This window comes from Schistocerca serialis, chromosome 8 (assembly GCF_023864345.2).
Source record: "Schistocerca serialis cubense isolate TAMUIC-IGC-003099 chromosome 8, iqSchSeri2.2, whole genome shotgun sequence".
Lineage (NCBI taxonomy): Eukaryota > Metazoa > Arthropoda > Insecta > Orthoptera > Acrididae > Schistocerca > Schistocerca serialis.
Window position 1 is genome coordinate 548,561,923 of NC_064645.1, and position 22,015 is coordinate 548,583,937.

The following is a 22,015-nucleotide window of genomic DNA, read 5'->3' on the forward strand; positions in this document are numbered from 1 at the left end:
AATGAATCCACACAGTGCTACGAGACATATTGTCAAGGAATGTGGAATCAGCCAGACAAGTGACATTCACAGTCTGCGTCAACAGAATTTCCATCCTCATCATCTATCACTTCATCAGGCACTTGACAACTGTGTATTTCAAACATCATACAGAATTTTATTGGTTTGCCTTTCAGCAACTGAGATGATCCTACATTTTTTGCAACATGTGCTCTTTATCGATGAAGCAACGTTTACTAACCACAATAATGCAAATTTGCATAACATCCACTACTGGACAGCGAAAAAACCACACTAGCTTCCTCAGGTTCAACATCAGTGGCCATGGAGTGTAAACGTAAGGTGCGTCGTCATAGGTAATTACATTGTGGGACCTGACTCTACCTCAGGCGTTCTAAATGGACATTGGTACACACTGTCGTTATGTGCTAACATTCAGCATTAAACAATGTTTCGAGTGAAGAATATTTATTTTGCAATGTACTGGTGATCATCGAAGTATTTTTAATGAAATGTTTAGTTTAACAAATGTATCCTGTATGATATAATTGATAGCAGTGTAGGTAGAGACAGTTGTCCAACAGCATGCATTTTACCTCTAAGCAGCTCACAGCCATGTACAGAAGACAGAGGTCATATATTACTTCTAACATTTAGATATTTAATTCAGAAGTTGCTTTCTGCAGCATATTGATATGCTAGATGCTAGCCTATGTCATATTTCCATATACAGTGTTCATAGTGAACCTACATCTAGGTTGTAAGTTGGTTCAAGGGAAAATAAAGTTTTATTCTCATCTTGCAAGCCTACTTTATGGTATACAGCTATGCAGTCTCATCTGAGATGCCTGCTTGACAGTGTTTGTACCGCAAATACTATTTCCAGCAATCGTGCGCTCACATTCTAGGACATTTCGTGAATTTTTTTGTGACAGGCTTCAACATCAACATTAACAAATGCTATATCACTGTTAATACCTCCTCAAGAAATGTTGAATGCAGTTATAAAAAGTAGATGGTTTGATTTAAAAAACATATTTAATTCAGTACCTCAGTTCATACCAGCACTAAAAACATTAACCAAACAAAAACATACATGCCCTTCAGCACTCGTAACATTTGAAAAAAAAACACATTTTGGTATGTGTAACTGTTCATGAAATAAAAGGGGTGTTACATCTTACGTGATACACACACACACACACACACACACACACACACACACACACACACACACACACAGTGCAAGTTGCTTAATAGTTGACGTAATACTGAATTCAACTCAGCAGTTAGGTATCACATATAGCAAGACAATTTGGATGAGCTCTGCAAATTCAAGGGAAAGTTGATGTCACCTGCTGAAGACGTAATGAATATTTAAAATGAGCTACACAAGGGAAATGAAATTGAAGTCAGTATTATAGAAAGGAAAATGAGATGGAAGATATGTGACTGTAAATAGAATTTGACAGAGCACTGCAAGACTTAACCTGAAACAAGGACTCTGAATCAGACGACATTCTCTCAGAATTACTGAGGTGCTTGGGAGAGCTAATCATGACAAAACTACTTTATCTGGTGTGCAAGATGTAGAAAATAAGTGAAATACCTTCAGACATTCAGGAAGAATGTAATAATTCCAGTTAAAAAGTGGAATGTGCCTATAGATATGAATATTACAGAACTGTCAATTTAACAAGTCAAGGTTACAAAATACTGACATGAATTATTTATAAAAGAATGGAAAAATTGGTGGAAACCAACATTGGAGAAGATCAGGTTGTATTTTGGAGAAATGTAGGTACATGGAAGATTTAGAGAAACTTTTTGACACTGTCGACTGGAATAGTTATAGGTAATACTTGTGCCATCGATCAGACTCAACTTTATGATCGGGAATGTTTCAACAGAACAATAGAACACTTAAATACATGAAAATAACATCATTTATTTGGCTTCATATGGTCTCTCTACAGGGTCTTTTTTATTTAGTTTTGTTATTTTTTAAATTTGAAAACATTCTGCTACCTGTCGGACACATTATTTGCGTGAGAAGAGTTTTATAACTGCATATTTCACCCCTTTCTGTGCCAAAGTTAATTTCTTAAAAGGGTAATGAAGATCATTTTTCTTTCTTTTCTTATCATTTTGAAAATCTCTATTGCTGCTGAACTTAGATGGATTCCTGGTGACAGATTTCATAAGTGAATTAATGTACTGTGAGGTTGTGATTAATATTCACAGCTGCTTAAAGAGCTACTGGTGCCTGCAAGATGTACACGTGTGAGCTCCCCACATGGTTGTAATTACTTTCCTTTATTTAATCAATACCTTTTGCTTGAGCGAGGTGTTATCCCAGGATGTTATTCTATAAGACATTAACGAATAGAAAATATGAAAAATTTGTCAACTTACTGGCTTCTGTAGCCACAAATTTTGCAGTTATTTTTATGGAAAAAGTAGTCAAACCTAAATGTCTTAGCAGCTCTACTATGTGGTTTTTCTAGTTTAAGTTTTCATCAGTATGGACCGTTGTAATTTACAGTTTTGTACCCTGTTTATAATTTCTTATAAATATATTATGTGAATAGGAGGTGGGATAATTTTAACAGTACAAAATTGAATAAACTGCTCTTTTTTTTTAGTTTAAGGCTAGCTAATTAATGCAAAACCATTCCATATTTTTCAGAAAAATGTCATTTACTCATTTCTGTGTTGATGCTTCTTTGCTCGGCTTCACAAGTATGCTTGTATTATGTGGGAACAGGACTAATTCTGTCTCTGGATTCAAATAAAATGACAGATTGTTAATGTAAAATAAGAACAGTAGTGGGCCAGTGACCAAGTGCTGTGGGATTCTCATTGTAATTTCTCCCTCTGCTAAGGTGGCAGGGGTAAACTACAGGGAGTGGAAGATTGTCTACAACTTGTTTGGAAACCAGACTGCAATTTATTAGTCGAAGGATACGAAAGAGGAGGTGCATTTAAGGAGGAGTGAGACAGGGTTTCAGCTGCCCCCAGTGTTATTCAGTCTTCACATTCAGCTTCAATCTGTACATTGAACAGGCAGTAAAGAAAACCAAGGACAAATTTAGAAAGGGCATTAAAGTTCAGGGAAAAGAAATAAAAATATTTGAGATTTTCTGATGACAGTATAATTCAGTTAAAGACACCAAAGGACTTGGAGGAACCATTGAATGGAATTGTTAGTTTCTTAAAAATAGGTTACAAGATGACCATCACTAAAGTAAAACAAGGGTAATGAAATACAGTTGAATTAATACTGAGGGAATTAGATTAAAAAATGAGCTACTAAAAGCCGTAAATGAGTTTTGATATTTGGGCAGCAATGCAACTGATGATGGCTAAAATGATGACGATATAAAATGAAGACTTGGCGATAACAACAAAAGCATTTTTCAAAAAGAGGGATTTGTTAACATTGAATATAAACTTAATGTGTAAGGAAGTCTTTTCTGAAAGAATTTGTCTGGAGTTTACCCCTGTACAGAAATAAAATATTTATGATAAACAGTTCAGAAAGAACAGAATAGAAGCTTAGAAATGTGAGACTACAGAAGAATGCTGGGAATTAAATGAGTAGTTTGAATAACAAATGGATGTAGACTTGTAGTGGTTACGTAGGGATGAAGAGACTTGCACAGGATAGGCCAGCATGGAGAGCTGCTTCAAACCAGGTTTTGAACTGAAGACCATAGCAACAACAAATGTGCTTCGCAGTTTAATGCAGACCCATTCGCATAGCTGAGTGCATTAAGACCTCCACTTCTGCTACAGAGGGAGCTGCGATAGCCCGAGGTTGAATCTAGATTGCGGATTAATGACAGGTGCTGGTGTGCCAACCAGCCTGGATGTATTTTTTGGATGGTTTTCCATATCCACCTAGGTAAATACTGGGCTGGTTCCCACATCCCACCTCAGATACATGACGTTATAACACCTATACCCCAACAGAACAAATAGTCCTGTCACGGGAAAAGCTACGTATAACACTACTGGCGTCGCGATAATGTGTGAACTACACAGTTTCCCAATAAAAGGACTTTCAGACTGTCACAAGGAGGTTTTTCAGACTGTCACAAGGAGGTTACACACAACACAACCACGTACTATTGGTATCAAATATGGCCTAAGCATGCATTAGGTGTTACCCTCTGAGAGGAGTTTTGGATTTGACTGTTTTTCCTAACAGAAGAAAGGGCATCGAACTTTAACTTCGTAATGATAGTAGTTGGCAGATTGCAGAAAGACTAAATTTGGCAAGAAATTTCAGTAACAGATGATTGGTGAATGAAATACTAATATGGTTGCCAGCCTAATTAGGCATAATAATGTGAAAAAATTATTCTGAAAGAATCTATTCTTACTATTTCAAGAGGACTTTTCATTAATTTCTGATTAGTGAAGTGCAACGAATACACACAACTGGATGAACTACAAAGTGGGTAGTAGCAGTAATCACTTTCACAGATAAGTCATAGAATTACAATTGAGACCTTTCCTTTCATATATCACAGTCATTACCTCTACCTTTAACTAATTCAGCCTAAACTTGTTTTTCAGAACCCACACAAGACAAAATAGCACATGATAGTAGCCCAGCTTGATTAACACACATTTACAGTACATATGCTATAAGACAACACTGTATACAAACCTTTTAAATTTATTATTTCAATAATCACTTCAGGTCTCTCTGGTTGCGAAACAACTATTCAAATTGATTTCTTTCTGATATAAAAGAATGAAATGTAATCCCATAAACTGTCTTTTCATCATATGAGCAAACTATACACACTTCCAGAAACAATGTGATATTATGGTAAAAGTCAGATTACTCCCTCGCTTGAGATCTTTAATCTTGCAATGTTTCAACACTACTAGCATTGACAATACTCTCTACTACTTTAAACATGACTTCAAGTGAAAGTTCAGTTTCCATCTACATCCAAACCAACTGCTTTTTGATACCACTTGTGAAGCAAGTGAATTTTACTGACACTTTTTAAAGCAAATGAACATTAAAACACTTTTCCCCAGGTAATACTCTTGCCTGGTTTCATATTTAAGTTCAGTTCATATTTAAGATTCAAAATGATCAGACATAAAGAGTTTGTTTTTATCTACATATGAAACAGGTAATTTTACCAAGCACATTAAGTGTACTATCACAAAACTTTGACACACACATTTAAAGCAATATGAAGCTCTTGAAACTTTGTAATACATCTCTCATTGAATGCCTTTCTTTGTCTATGCAACAGTTAATTTAATCAACAACATATTATTAATTTCTCATTGAATTCCAGGCATTCTTGTATAAATCAAGAATTTAACTAGTTATTTTTACAAAGGACACTCAGATTTCGTCACTTACAAGGAGAGTATCCTATTTGGATAAGTGCACAGGACATACTAATTCTTAAAAAACAGTTTTTCAATATTAGAATTATAATTTCACAAAACCAAACACAAAATTACTGGTTCATACAGTTATACAGTTCTGACCTTTCGTATGTGTGGTGAAGTGGTTGCGGCGAGCATGTGGCTGTTACGTTGGCATTAATAAGCTCTATTTACTTCTTCTTGGCGTCATTAATATCATTTTTAGAGCCTTTCCCAAAGCTAGAGCACTATTTTCAATCACAAATTACATCCGAGGCCATTCCATCTCGATTGCAGTACTGTAAGCCTTGCTCAGCACCTGCACTGTTCATTCATCAGTTACTGACTGCCGACTCAATACTGTGCTCTCTCATTTGCCGCCCAGGCTCATGTCAACTCACTTCCATTGCAGAGGGGAATTACTCTTGGTTTTACTTTATATAATGCAAAGTCCCTAGGTATGAACCAGCTGTTACATAGTTACAGAGAGACATGTTTTAAAAAATCTCATCATGTAAACATATTAAGGAGTTAACAAAAAATATCCATGATTAAATGATATTGCTCTCCAAGTAATACAAAGAACTTAACTCACAAAGAGTAAATATTTCACACAACTCTACTTCTTTATAGTAGATCAAAGACATTTCGTAATAAAGAATACACATTTTACATTACTCAGAATTAATCAGTACAAATTATTTACAATATCAATAGTAGTGTTACAACATGCAAACACATTGAAAACAGATGTAACATTTGCCCATGCGATTCCACTAGGTGCGGACAGAAGGGGTACATGAATTTCTCCCTGGCGAGGGGGAGTTGGGGGGAGGGGGAGCTGGCAGTAGCAGTAGCTTTGAAATGCCTTTGGGAGTGCTGCTTCCCATCATAATAAGAGGAGGAAGGACACACTTCCTAATCCTGGTTCAAACAGCTCAAAATATTATTTTCTAACTCTCCTAGGTCACTGTATGCAATAGTTTTTATCACTGGCTGTGAACTGTAAAACAGTCTGGACTTGGTAGAAATATTGGAGCACACAACCAGTGTAAGGTATTTACACATCTATCAAACACTGGAAACTCCAGATTGGAATATAAACAGTATTAGGAAAGGAATAGATTGCTGTTCACCATAAGATGACCTGTTGAGTTGCAGACAGGCACAATGAAAATACTGTTACACATTGTAGCTTTGGGACGGAATCTTCTCCAGGAAGAAAACTACACACACACACACACACACACACACACACACACACACACAAAAATCAAGCTACACGTCTATCGCATTTGGCATGACTAACAATAGTGAGAAACAGCAGGAGTCTGGAAACGGGGATTATCATCATCATCATCATCATCATTTAAGACTGATTATGCCTTTCAGCGTTCAGTCTGGAGCATAGCCCTCCTTATACAGTTCCTCCATGATCCCCTATTCAGTGCTAACATTGGTGCCTCTTCTGATGTTAAACCTATTACTTCAAAATCATTCATAACCGAATCCAGGTACCTTCTCCTCGGTCTGCCCCGACTCCTCCTACCCTCTACTGCTGAATCCATGAGTCTCTTGGGTAACCTTGCTTCTCCCATGCGTGTAACATGACCCCACCATCTAAGCCTGTTCGCCCTGACTGCTACATCTATAGCGTTCATTCCCAGTTTTTCTTTGATTTCCTCATTGTGGACACCCTCATGCCATTGTTCCCATGTACTAGTACCTGCAATCATCCTAGCTACTTTCATATCCGTAACCTCAACCTTGTTGATAAGGTAACCTGAATCCACCCAGCTTTCGCTCCCGTACAACAAAGTTGGTCGAAAGATTGAACGGTGCACGGGGATACAACAGTGATTTTCTGCTGTTGTCTGCTTATTCCAAGACATTTGAGGATGAGGAAAACATTATCCAATGTCAGTCAGTGGATTATTTCTCTTTAGTTTTTTTAGTATCTTGTTAAATTTTGTGATATCAAGTTTTACGTAAAACTGCTTTTGAACCACTTTCGCAATTTCATGTGGTTGTAAAATGGCTAAAATCTCATCCAAATGATGGGTCCATTAATTTCAGTGTTTGAGAGTGTACATTATTATGTGGAGCAAACCAGCCTATGAGGAAATGTATTAATGACTCAGCAAACGGCTGTCTGATGAATTCCAAGCAGATGTCTGCTATATGTGTTATTCACAGAAATATTCAAATAAATTGCTGCATATCTCTGTACTATCCATCTTACTGTATTCATTTAACTGATTCACATTATGAATGAGCTAGAAAAATTTCAGACCTGAGGACATCATCAAATCCCACTTTAAAGTATGTTTGAGGTCAGTTATTTTTATTGTATGAAAACAACTTACACACAATTCCAGATGGGAAACAATCAAACCATTTTCATATTGAGCACAATACAAACTTTGTCAGTGTCATGTGCTAACACTCAAGAGGTGTTAGACACACAATTAAATAGTGACCAATGCATACCAGGTCCTCGATAAGACAAACATGCGTCCTCAAATATCATATTCAACTATAGCGCTCCAGACATTTAAAGGGGCAATAGGTATGATGAATGCTGTAGTTACCCTCTCTTAAGTGCTGACAGCTTAGTTTATTTGTACTCCTGTATAAATCTAAATCTACACCTAAGTCTACATACATGTACTCTGCAAGTCCCCATATGGTGCATGGCAGTGGCACTTTGTACCACTACTAATCATTCCCATTCCTGCTCTACTTGCAGATGAAGTGAGGGAAACATCACTGTCTATATAGTTTCATACAAGCCCTGATTTCTCTCACTTTGTCTTTGTCGTCCTTACTTAAGATATATGTTGAGGGCATAGAATCATTCTGCAGTCTGCGAATGCTAGTACTCTGAACTTATCTGGTGGGAATCCCAAAAGCTCGATCAGTGCCCAAGAATGTGTCGCTCAAGTGTTCCGTAAGCAGTCTCCATGAAGGAGGAGCTACACTATCCTAGAGTTGTCCCAGTAAAGTGAAACTGACCATTTGCTTTTTGTTCAGGTAATCACAAGTGCTTGTTCCATTTCATGTCACTTTGCAATATTTTGCCTAGATATTTAATAAATGTCACTGTGTCAAGCACACGACTGTACACAATTTGAACAGTGTTGGATTTTTTATCCTACTCATCTGCATTAACTTAAACTTTTCCAAAATTAGAGCAAGGTTTCATTTGTCACTAAACAGTAAAACAGCTTTGTGTGGGATGTATAATTTTTTATTTTTTTTACCTAATGCTCTCTCTCTCTCTCTCTCTCTCTCTCTCTCTCTCTCTCTCTCTCTCTCTCTCTCTCTCTCTCTCTATTTATTTCTAGGTATTTGTTGGGATTCATTCTGTAATGTTCCTTACACTTCAATTAGAAGTGCTTGATATTTTGGAAAATGAATGAAAATATTTTATTTCAGTTCTCAATATGCAACATTTTTGATAGGTTAAACTGTGCTGAACCAGAACCCCTGCCCCGTCTTAAGTGAACCACTTGCACACACCTTCCAGATGAAAAACCTCCCTCCACTCTCCTAACAACTCTCCGAGAATAGAACTAGAAGAAATCTGCAATAACATGTGTATTTCATAAGTTTGTATAGAGAATGGATATATTGATTTACCTTGCAGGTGGTTCACAGGAAAACTATAGTCAGTACACTTCCCACAAGAATTTTTCTAATTTTATGGTAGCAGTAATTACAAGAGCTACTCGTCAAAGGAAGATTGTTTGTTGGTTCTGCTGTGAGCATACCATCTCAGCATGTTAAAAGGAAGGTTGAAAGTGGTGTTTGATATCTTTCATGTGGTATTTCCCAGCTGGGATTTTAGACCATTTCTGTGATCTTCCTATGCTGAATGAATAAACCCTTGACAAATTCTCTTTGGGTTTCATCTGTCACTCCCATTAATCCAGCATGGTTCAGTTCCCAGAGTGCCAAACAATAATGAAGAACTAATCAGACAGAAGTTTTGTCAATGCTCTCCTCCACTGGGCGATTAGACTTCCTTAGGATTCTTCTACTGAAGATGTTTTCCATGCCGAAGGCAGATTTGTATGGTCATTGCTCTCTGAGTCACTCCTGATGATTGAACCTTTAGTAAGATGTTAGAATTTGCCTGGAATTTGGATCCTTGCATTTTGTTGGCAAAGTGCTACTATACTATCCAGTCACATTAATGTGACCACCTGTCAAAAGCCTGGATAAACTCCTTTTGCAGTATGAAACGCAGCCCGATTGTGGTGGTCCCATAGATTCTTGATCAGGTTAAAATATAGGGAATTTGGTGGCCAGGGGAGAATGGTCAACTCATGTTGGTGCTCTTTGAACCACGTATATACCTGCACGCTGTGTGACAAATTGCATTGTCCTGCTGGTGAACGCCATCATGCTGAGGAAGAACAAACTGTATGTAGGGGTGGACATGGTCGCTTTTGTTGATCCACCAAGGGAATGCTATGAAAACATTCCCCAAACCATAATGCTCCCTTCTGATTGCACGATGTTTGCTTCCAGACATTTCATGCTATACACACCAATGGCCATCTGCCTGATGGTGCATGTTGTTGTTGTTGTGGTCTTCAGTCCTGAGACTGGTTTGATACAGCTCTCCATGCTAATCTATCCTGTGCAAGCTTCTTCATCTCCCAGTACCTACTGCAACCTACATCCTTCTGAATCTGCTTAGTGTATTCATCTCTTGGTTTCCCTCTACGATTTTTACCCTCCACGCTGCCCTCCAATACTAAATTGGTGATCCCTTGATGCCTCAGAACATGTCCTACCAACCGATCCCTTCTTCTGGTCAAGTTGTGCCACAAACTCTCTTCTCCTCATTCCTATTCAGTACTTCCTCATTAGTTATGTGATCTACCCATCTAATCTTCAGCATTCTTCTGTAGCACCACATTTCGAAAGCTTCTATTCTCTTCTTGTCCAAACTATTTATCATCCATGTTTCACTTCCATACATGGCTACACTCCATACAAATACTTTCAGAAACGACTTCCTGACACTTAAATCTATACTCTATGTTAGCAAATTTCTCTTCTTCAGAAACGCTTTCCTTGCCATTGCCAGTCTACATTTTATATCCTTTCTACTTTGACCATCATCAGTTATTTTGCTTCCTAAATAGCAAAACTCCTTTACTACTTTAAGAATCCCATTTCCTAATCTAATTCCCTCAGCATCACCCGATTTAATTCGACTACATTCCATTATCCTCGTTTTGCTTTTATTGATGTTCATCTTATATCCTCCTTTCAAGACACTATCCATTCCGTTCAACTGCTCTTCCAAGTCCTTTGCTGTCTCTGACAGAATTACAATGTCATCGGCGAATCTCAAAGTTTTTATTTTTTCTCCATGGATTTTAATACCTACTCCGAATTTTTCTTTTGTTTCCTTCACTGCTTGCTCAATATACAGATTGAATAACATCGGGGAGGGACTACAACCCTGTCTCACTCCCTTCCCAACCACTGCTTCCCTTTCATGTCCCTCGACTCTCATAACTGCCACCTGCTTTCTGTTCAAATTGTAAATAGCTGTTCGCTCCCTGTATTTTACCCCTGCCACCTTCAGAATTTGAAAGAGAGTATTCCAGTGAACATTGTCAAAAGCTTTCTCTAAGTCTACAAATGCTAGAAACGTAAGTTTTCCCTTCCTTAATCTAGCTTCTAAGATAAGTCGTAGGGTCAGTATTGCCTCACGTGTTCCAACATTTCTACGGAATCCAAACTGATCTTCCCCGAGGTCAGCTTATACTAGTTTTTCTATTCGTCTGTAAAGAATTCGCGTTAGTATTTTGCAGCTGTGACTTATTAAACTGATAGTTCGGTAATTTTCACATCTGTCAACACCTGCTTTCTTTGCGATTGGAATTATTATATTCTTCTCGAAGTCTGAGGGTATTTCGCCTGTTTCATACATCTTGCTCACCAGATGGTAGAGTTTTGTCAGGACTGGCGTTCCCAAGGCCGTCAGTAGTTCCAATGGGATGTTGTGTACTCCCGGGGCCTTGTTTCGACTCAGGTCTTTCAGTGCTCTGTCAAACTCTTCACGCAGTATTGTATCTCCCATTTCATCTTCATCTACATTCTCTTCCATTTCCAGAATATTGCCCTCAAGTACGTCACCCTTGTATAGACACTCTATATACTCCTTCCACTTTTCTGCTTTCCCCTCTTTGCTTAGAACTGGGTTTCCATCTGAGCTCTTGATGTTCATACAAGTGGTTCTCTTTTTTCCAAAGGTCTCTTTAATTTTCCTGTAGGCAGTATCTATCTTACCCCTAGTGAGATAAGACTCTACGTCCTTACATTTGTCCTCTAGCCATCCCTGCGTAGCCATTTTACACTTCCTGTCAATCTCATTTTTGAGACGTTTGTATTCCTTTTTGCCTTCTTCATTTACTGCATTTTTATATTTTCTCCTTTCATCAATTAAATTCAATATTTCTTCTGTTACCCATGGATTTCTACTAGCCCTCGTCTTTTTACCTACTTGATCGTCTGCTGCCTTCACTACTTCATCCCTCAGAGCTACCCATACTTCTTCTTCTGTATTTCTTTCCCCCATTCCTGTCAAGTGTTCCCTTATGCTCGCCCTGAAAATATGTACAACCTCTGGTTTAGTCAGTTTATCCAGGTCCCATCTCCTTAAATTCCCACCTTTTTGCAGTTTCTTCAGTTTTAATCTACAGGTCATAACCAATAGATTGTGGTCAGAGTCCACATCTGCCCCTGGAAGTGTCCTACAATTTAAAACCTGGTTCCTAAATCTCTGTCTTACCATTATATAATCTATCTGATACCTTCTATTGTCTCCAGGATTCATCCATGTATACAACCTTCTTTTATGATTCTTGAACCAAGTGTTAGCTATGATTATGTTGCGTTCTGTGCATAATTCTACCAGGCGGCTTCCTCTTTCATTTCTCTCCCCCAATCCATATTCACCCACTATGTTTCCTTCTCTCCCTTTTCCTACTCTCGAATTCCAGTCACCCATGACTATTAAATTTTCGTCTCCCTTCACTACCTGAATAATTTCTTTTATCTCATCATACATTTCATCAATTTCTTCATCATCGGCAGAGCTAGTTGGCATATAAACTTGTACTACTGTAGTAGGCATGGGCTTCGTGTCTATCTTGGCCACAATAATGCGTTCACTATGCTGTTGGTGGTAGCTTACCCGCACTCCTATTTTTTTATTCATTATTAAACCTACTCCTGCATTACCCCTATTTGATTTTGTATTTATAGCCCTGTATTCATGGTGCATAAAATGTGATTAATCTGAAAAGGCCATGTGTTGCCACTCCTTGAATGTGCAGTTGCAGTATCGGGGTGCAAATTCCAGCCCCTGTTGCTTATGAGCAACAGTCAGTATGGGTGCATGAATTAACCTGCTGTGGTGGCCCATATGCAGTATCTTTCACTAGACTGTGTTGAAGAGACACTGTTGGTGGCCCCTTTGTTCATCTGAGTGGTCAGTGCTCAATAGTTTCATGTCTGTTCACCCATTCATATCTCGACAGTCATCGTCGCCCATGTCATCTATGAACCATGGTGCAACACAGTTGCCGTGGTGCTGGTTTTGGTTGGCACCATTTTTCCACACACAATATAATTTAATTACAGCAGCATGCAAACAGTTTACAAACTTCACCATTTCTATAGGTCTTGCACCCTAGGCCTGAAAGCCAATCAGCATGTCTTTTTTGATGTCAGATAAATCACTCTGTTTCTGCATTATGACGATGACAGCAGTGTTTCCAGTGACCCTGTGACTCACTTCATATACCCTCCACTGTCAGTGCTGCCACCTGCTGTTTGTAAGTGGTTATTGCATATTGAAGCTGAAAATAGGTGATGGCCACTTTAATGTGACTGGACCATGTAATTGCACTATGTGAGTATGCCTCATTGACCAAATCAAAGTTTCAGCTTGCTACTTGGAGGGAGTTTTAACCTTAACAACAGCGGTGTTATCAGAATAAAGCACAAGTTATTTATAATTAACTCACAGAAAGTAACTGTTCTTGGCTTGACTGGAAATACACAAAATGAAAAACTTCTGGAGATGGATACCTTGTGGTCAATACAGCATTCTGAAAGATTGTTCAGTAACTCACACATCAGTACAAGAGAAATATGACTGGGAGGGACTTGGATGTGAACCATGCTCTTGGTGCACCCATAAGCTGTTGGCTCATCCACTGAAAGCACAGCTAGAAGTTGAGCAGTGAGTGAAGACAGTACTGCATTAGGCAGGTAGGAAAGTCTGTGCACTAGCCATATGTCGATGATAGTTAATAATAAAGTCCAAATCACGGTCCAAGAAAATCATGTAGTGCAGGGTTGTCATCAAAGGACACACCAGAGAGCTTGCTGTAAGCGCTGGCTTGTTGTGGTTGGGGAAGCTGGGCCATGGTGAGCACAGAAATCACTTAATATTTTTATTTCATCTACAGTAACTGCAATAGAAAGTTGAAACTCCATGAGTCACATAATTACATTAGTTGTTTCTGTAATTTTTCTATTTGTTCTCACAGTAACAGTTTTGGGACAAATACTGGTAAAGCTCTGTCTCTTGTGCCCATTGTCCACCATGTAGGGATAGAGTTAGAAATTGCTTGGGACACTATGAGTACACATTTGGGAAGGTAAGTTATTGACGTAAAGACTTCTTTTCTCATAATTAACACATTTATTTCATTGTTAGACATATATTTTCACATGTTTACTGAACATTGTAATGGTACAAAGAGACTTTTTTTGTGGATTATTCTGCGTAGTGAAATGGTTGCCACTTTTATGTGATTTCTTCAGGTAGGACACTTGTGTAATTTTTTTCTCATTGTTGGTAGAAGTGATTATGACAACAAAGTGCTGAAATGGGATCTGTTTTTTGCAATGTATTCCCCTTCACCACTACATAATCATCTTGTTTGAGATCTTCAGTGAGCATTGTGAATATATTGTGATCTCCATCACTACTACAAAAATCAGTATCGTCCATTGTCTGTGTCATCCAACTCAATTTGCATTTCTGCCCGAGAGTCATTACTTTCAAAAATAAGCTGCATTTTGGCTCTGGCTGTTTGCTTCTCAGGGATCATATCTTTTGCAGTTCCCTTTGCTTCCTTCTACTTTTGTTCAACAAGTATTTGTTTTTCTGGGATGTCTGTCAGGATTCATGTTTTGCCTTTTTTCCTTCTGGCAATTGAACTTTACTTTGGTTGTGCCTTTGTGGGTGGACTAGTTTTTTGAGGTTTGACAGACAAGCATGATGCTCTCAGGTTTGACAGACAAGCATGATGCTCTACTGGTATCATCTCTTGAAGGCCAAGGTGTAGCCTTTTATTGCAATTTCCTGGACTTGTCTGAAGGTTGATAAAACACTTACATAATCAACTTTATCATTAATTGCATCATAGTTCTCTTTCTCATTTTCCTCAGTTGTTTCATGCTGCATTACAGAAGCAGACAGGAAATCTTGCTCTGTAAAAATATTTGTGTTAAGAGGGTAGATGCTTATGCACTGGAATCCTGATATGATATTGGATACTGTGAATGCCATCAGATATGCTCTTCCAGTTAAGTGCTGCAACATTTTTGAATCTGATAGTCTTTTCAGGGTTCATTTTCATAAAGTTGTCAGAAGCCCTGTAATAAAACCTCTTAAAACGACCATAAACAGTTCTGTCTAGAGGTTGTAGTTTGTGGCTATAATGAGATTGGAGTGTCAGAATTGTCACACCATTCTTCATTACTGTGTCCATACAATCTATATTGAGATGGCTTCCATGATTGTCATAAATCAACAAAACTGGGTCGTTACGAGATGCACTAGAACATTTAACAACACGGTTCATGTAATTACGTGAACAAAATTTCCCCCCTGACTTCTGAGCTAACCTTACTGTTTATGGTGGTATGCCATATAGTTTGTGTTCTGGATAATGAACTGTAGGGAATATTATTGCAGGTGAAATAGAATTCCTCAATGCAGTTACACAAGAAGTTAGGGTAACAAGTTGGCCATGTCCAATTGGTGTATAACGTACTACCTACTTTTTTGCTGGTGTCTGCATAAGAACGCTCCCACATCCTGGGGGCTGGCACTAGTTGCTCATCATAATGATGTAGGCTGTAGCTTCCTCAAACTCAGTGAATGATGTCGTTTTAAAAGCCTGGACCAGCTCATTTATTTGTCTCCCAATTTTCAAGCATTCTGATATTACTGCGAGCTGCTGTCCCATATGTCAGCTTAGCAAGTTGTGTAATGGTATACCATGCAGCATGTCAGCAGATACTTCAGCATACTCTTGTAAAAGTGATTTTGCTCCAATGTAAAAACTTGTTTAAAATTATACTTTGGATAAAATCGAACTTCTTCAAAGGCTGGTGCAGCCTTTGCTTTGTTTACATATCTGGAAAAATAAATTTGTGAATTAGTGTAGCTTTTAGCTTTATATACATGTTTCATATTTCAGTTTAAAATTTGGCTATAGATAAATTACGTTAGTGTGCTGTGCAAGTGTCTATTTAGGAATTCCGTATTCTTTAGATGCTGCAAGCACAGCATAACTATCTTTTAGGAAAGCTTGTACAACTTCTTTCATCCTGTCTTCAGGTGTCATACGATATTAGTTTTCCTTTTCCTATTCTGAATCATATTTCTTGAAACATGAGAGAGGGGAGAGGAGAATACTACAGAACAATAATTTTAATGATAGTGAAACACACTGGGCAGTATGTCCAATGTGCCCCTAGCATCAGTTTCCCATTGCGCCCCATACATAAAGTATGCAAAACTTACTACATAATAAAATTAGAAGTACTTGTACGATCAATTTCAGTGCTTCAATATCCTTTCCAAATTTACTGCATTCACATTTACTGCTTTTGACTTTCATGGACAATAAGTTGTACAAGTAGAAATGTTTTTATTTCTCGGAAATCTTGCAAAAAATGAGGTTCAGACACACTTGCGACATTTTGCCAGTAGTGCAGCAAGTGGCCACCGTGAAAAATCAGTTGGTGTTACCAACATATGAATACCTTACCTTGGTGAAATCACAATACCCTACTCTCACATATAGACGTTTTTAATAATGAACTTATCATTGTGCCCCTATGCTCACTGTACGAGTGAGACTGTGGTGGTCCATGGCAACCCTTAAATCTACTATGAATGTTTTGGTATGTGATATGGCACTGTGATTGTGTCTTTCTATGGTGTGCCCTAAAGACCTCATTGGACTTATGTGTAATTATCGATTGATTTATCAATATGTCCAGTGTGATTGCAAGAAATATCATTAGACAGTTCTTCTTGTATCCTGTGTTTACTTAGCAGTGGGGAAACCTGAAAATATCAAGTCTTTTTGCCAATTTATACAAAGTTTTTTAATTTAGTTCGTTAGTTAGTTACATTCAGGATGTTGTATGTTTATCAAGTTCTGAGGGTACCAGTGGTATTTCTGTTCTCCGGAATCAACTGATTTTATGGCAGATTGATATACAGAATTTTGTAACAGCTAAAGAAAAAAAAATCTATTTGTTATTAATGTTACTGACTGTTTAAATCATGGTGTGCTTGAAATATGAAAGTCAGTGTTGTGTTACTCTTAGAACACCACCTGTCATCCCTTCTCTGTCCAGTATTTACAATGTATATATAGTTTTGAAATAATCATTATACTTATTTGAGATACTTATGTTTTTTCTATACACATTATTATTATTATTATTGTTATCTTTACTTTCTCAGACGTTAAGTCTGGTTAAGAATGGAGTGACGCAGACCTTTATCAAGCGTCACTTCCTTTTAACTGTACGGTATATGTTGTATTGCATTTAGGAACTTTTGGGTAATTGAACATGTATCATTATTATTATTATTATTATTTTCATTATTATCATCCATTGTTTGTTTCTATACACGGTTATTTCTGTGGTTTGTGCTGGGCAGTATACCTCTTCGTAATGTGACTTGTACATACAGCTGTACAAAATGAACAAAGGATGAACAAATGTTATAATAATAAAAGTTGCAGATTTTTCAATAACAATGCATTTCTACTTGGCTAGAAAAACTAGACAGTTAAGATGTAACATTTGAGGGTTGTTTCACCTGAAAAGGATATTTAGTTAGTAAAGTTGCTTATTCAGAATTTTGAGAAAAACCTTTGAAGCCTTGTTTTTTATTAATTGTTTCAGATATGGATAACAATGACAATGATACCAGTGAAAATGAAGAAGAATCCAATGAGGAGAGTGATGGCAACGTGGATAGAGAAGACCGACAGACAGAGGAAACTGTGTGTGAAGATGATAACAGCAAACAAGCAGAAAATGAAGAAGAAATTGTGGTAATTCATGAACAAAAATCAGAACATAATACTGACAATAAGGCAAAGTTACTTCGTGAAGCAGAAAGGAGCAAAAAGAATGAAAAATGTAATTTGCTACAGGAATCACCAAGAAGAGAACTTAAAGAGAGAGTGGTAATTGCCACAGCTTCAATCAAAGTTGAAGCACATGGTATGCCACATAAAATCGATGTTAGGGTGTCAAATTGTTCTTCTGAAATGAGACCATCTAAACTGCAGGACAGACATAATGGTATGCTGCAAAAATGTGAACAGTCCAAGAATAATACATCAGAATTTCATTCACATGAATCAAAACAGGTGGAAAGGCACTTAACAACACATCCAGAGATTGATACTGACAGTGATAATGATGTCATTATCTTAGAGTGACAGTAAGCCAGTGTTTTTACCCACTGGGGATGACATTTGAATACCAACCAAATATTTAACATCAACAGTGCTTGCTTTGCACACGAAGGTTATTTAATCTTTAGTTGTAAGTTTTTAATATGTATACAGTTAATATATATACATTTGGTGCAGCTAGAAAGGGCACATATATTATTTTTTGCCCTTTGTAATCAGGTGTGATTTTTTATTTGTGATTTGTACAGAAAATTTTATTAGACTCGATTTATATATTGAAAGTATAGGTTCTTGAAAACAGTCATATATATTTATATAAAGGGCTTGTACTGAATTAAATAAAATACCGCCATTCTGTCTAACAGAAGGTGGCATAATGGCATGGTGAAAAGTTCTCAGCCGGGCAGTGAAAGTTTTGTGTTTCTGTTAAATCAAAAATGCTCTTTATGCTTTGACATAGTCGTATTTTCAGTTAGTACCCTCTCTGTTATGTTATTCTAATCCGTTTACAGCTCCCATAACGTGTTTGGTGGATTTGAAACATTTTCCAGTAACAAACTGCTTCAGATGTGGGAAAAGGTTAGTCAGCATCATACTTTTCACCCATTTGCTGTTCATATTCCACATCACTCTATCTTATTTTATGGACTGACAAATCAGGCTTCTCAGCAAATTACGGTTCTTAAACTTCTCTTCTTCTGGGATGACGTTTTGGGTATGTCCTCTTTGCTCGATGTCAGACTTCACTATGTTCTTGTACCTGAGTTTTGGTCTACCTTTTGGTCTTTTGTTTCTGATATTCAGATCATAGAGTAGTCTCATTAACCTTTAGCATCCCTGCATCACATATGCCCGTGCCATCTCAGTTATTATGAGATTATTTTATCTTGTAGGCGTACAGACTTGAGTCTGTTTTCAGATTTCCTCATTCCAGTTTCTATCCCTTCATTTCTTTCTGACCATACTATGAAGAAACCACCGCTTAACTGTCTCAATTCTTCTGAAGCTTTTACTTCTTTCACAACAGTACATCAAAATGGACATATGATAATATTAAAGGAGACAACTCACCGAAAGCAGTAGCATTGAGTTGTCAATAGACACTCACAAAAAGAAAGAAAACTTGCTAGCTTTTGGAGTAATCCTTCTGTGAGCTAGAGTAAAATTCACACACACACACACACACACACACACATACACACACACACACACACACACACACAAAACAAACAAACAAACAAACACGTACTCACTTATGCACCTATTTTCCTACAGAGTGCCAGCTGGGCTCGCCTGCTCCATGTAAGGGCATAGACATGTGTATGTGTGCGTGTGCATTTTTTGTGTGGCTTTTACTTTACCTCTTAGAAGGATTAGGATTATTCTAAAAGCTTGCGAGTTTTGTTTCTTTTTGTGTGTGCCTCTACACGAGTCAACACTTCTGCTTTCAGTGAGAGGCTTACTTTAATCCAAAAGTATTTATATTCTAACAGTACTTTCCTACACCATATAATAGGTTTCGTAGATAACTCAGTTACATTTTAATGGTACTTTCTTATCCCATATTAGGTCTTCAGCTGTTTGATCGAAGTTAGAATCTGCTTGAATTCTGTGGGTGTGATTTCTTTGTCTACACCAGTATCGAAAAGAACACTACCAAGATAGTTAAAACAGTAGGTTATCTGTTGTTTCCCTCCAGTTCAACATGTCCTACTGGTTGCCCATATCTTTTCATGACCATTGCCTCACTTTTCTCGTGGCTGAAAATGAGACCACATACTTTAGCAGCTTCTGCCCAGGTGTTTATTTGATCTTGAAGGCCTTATTTAGAGTTGTTCCGCAGAATATACATCATTGGCAAACAAAATGGTTTTCAGTTTTTCGTTGCCGATGATTTGGTGTAATTTTCTCTATATCTTTTTCATTTCCATAATGAAAAGAAGAGGAGACAGAACTCCATCTTGCCTTAACCCATACTTCATGTCAAAGATTTTAGCCATTCCCACAGGTGTTTTGTCTTTACTGTGGGTATCTTAGTTCAAATTATTGATCCTGTGTACCATGCCATCTTATATTCCACTTTTCTTCAGTGTTTCCCACATATATTCCCTGTTCACAACATCAAACACCTTCTTTATATCCTGGAAGGTGAATCATAGGTCTAATTTGTGTACATGGTATTTTTTCATTAATTAGCGGAGAGCAAAAATTAAATCAGTTGTTGACCTTCATTTCCTGAATCCATATTGTTCTTCCAAGAGTTTTCTTCAATGAGGGGTGTGATCTTATGTTCTACAATTTCTTCATAATGTTCACACACTTGAGATGTGACATTGATACCTCTGTAGTTACAATATTTTGTTCTATCAGTGTTCCTGAAAATTGGGATAATGATGCTAATTTTCCAGTCAACAAATAGACCTATCTTCCTTTTTCCCATGTGTCTCAAACTTTCAGTGGATTCCTTGTTTTCCAGCAACTCTTATGGCTTCAATCATTTCACCATGTAGTAAATTTGGTTTTTTGGTAGGTAGTTTATTTTTTAAAGTTTAGGGGGACAGGAACTCGTGAATGAGACTACCCCTGATTTTCGATCCGAAGTAAAATTGCCAAAAGAAAATTTATTTCTATGTGAACAAATTTCTATTAAAGTTTTCTAAGTCGCCAAAAGAAAGTGTTTTTAATGCAGTATTGAGAATGTAACTTTTCACGACCGTATCGGGCAATATGGGTCAATTTACTACAGAAATAACAACCTTGGATAATTTTTGAGATTTAACAGAGTGAATTTGCTTTTAGAATCCCTTTTTACCTAATTTTACAGTAGGCTGTGTAGATCTTCGTTTTCTCTTGATAGCTGCTGGTCAGGCTATTGTCTCCGTTGATTTTCTCCCTCCGATTCTTGAAGTAGGTAGGTATGGAAATGATTTTTTTCTAACTCTTGATCTTGCTGTTTTCCATATTCATTTATTGCTTGTACTTATTTACGACCATACGAAATTGAGTTGCAATGAAATCTGACATTATCGAATCTTCAAACTGGTCAATATCATTTACAAGAATGCATCAGTCACTTGCACTGTTCCTATGAACTGCTCTATGTGTTATCACAGTAAGAGATCTTAATTGCAACTGCTGCCACTCTCGACTGGCGAACGTCTATCAACGCTACTGCACCTCTTTGGTCAGAGATAGCAATGCCTTGTCTTTGCTGCTTCCGACCAAAGAGCACATTTACAAGAAAATTTATTTATTTATTTTAATATTAATTTACAAAAATGATAATTTAAATAATTAATTGCGTAATTTCATTTGAATAAAAAGTAAATAAACATTTTCCTTTTTTGTCATTTGCGTCAATGGGGAGGGGTCTGTTCCACTACACCACCCCCTACTGTTCACTGACGCATGAGGTCACTTTCCTTGGTTCATGTGGATAGTGAACAGTACCTTTTACACTTTTACATATATCTATATAGATCTCTAAGAAAAAATTCAGCTCTGCTCTAAATCTAATTGAAGGATTGCTATACTAGGTGATATTCTTAACTACTACAAAAAATTTTTGTTACATAAATTCATACATATATACACATATATATATTACACAAAAAAAAGAGTTTTTGGTTTTACAATTGCGTTTTTTCCTCTTTTGCTCGCGTTGGCGAGTCCTCAGATTCGTCCTGTTGGGCTTGGATACCCATTGTTTCCCTTACAGTTGGTGGTCGGCAGGCTTTTGTTCCATGGGACCATTGTTTGGCTCGTGCGTCTAAGGCACGCATTGTCTTATCCCACACTGTCGTTCCTGTTCTCGCGCATGACCGCGTTGT

General features: G+C 37.4%; 1 protein-coding gene across 2 annotated transcripts in view; it reads left to right on the forward strand.

Moving 5' to 3' along the window:
* LOC126416518 (daxx-like protein) overlaps positions 1-21,476 on the forward strand; it is a 154,535-nt gene extending 133,059 nt beyond the window's left edge. For both annotated transcript variants that reach the window (XM_050084259.1, XM_050084260.1), the window contains one exon: positions 17,665-21,476. In XM_050084259.1, coding sequence (XP_049940216.1) covers positions 17,665-18,209 — 545 coding nt within the window. In that variant the 3' untranslated portion in view covers positions 18,210-21,476. The remainder of the gene's footprint in view (positions 1-17,664) is intronic.
* Positions 21,477-22,015: the final 539 nt, after the last annotated feature.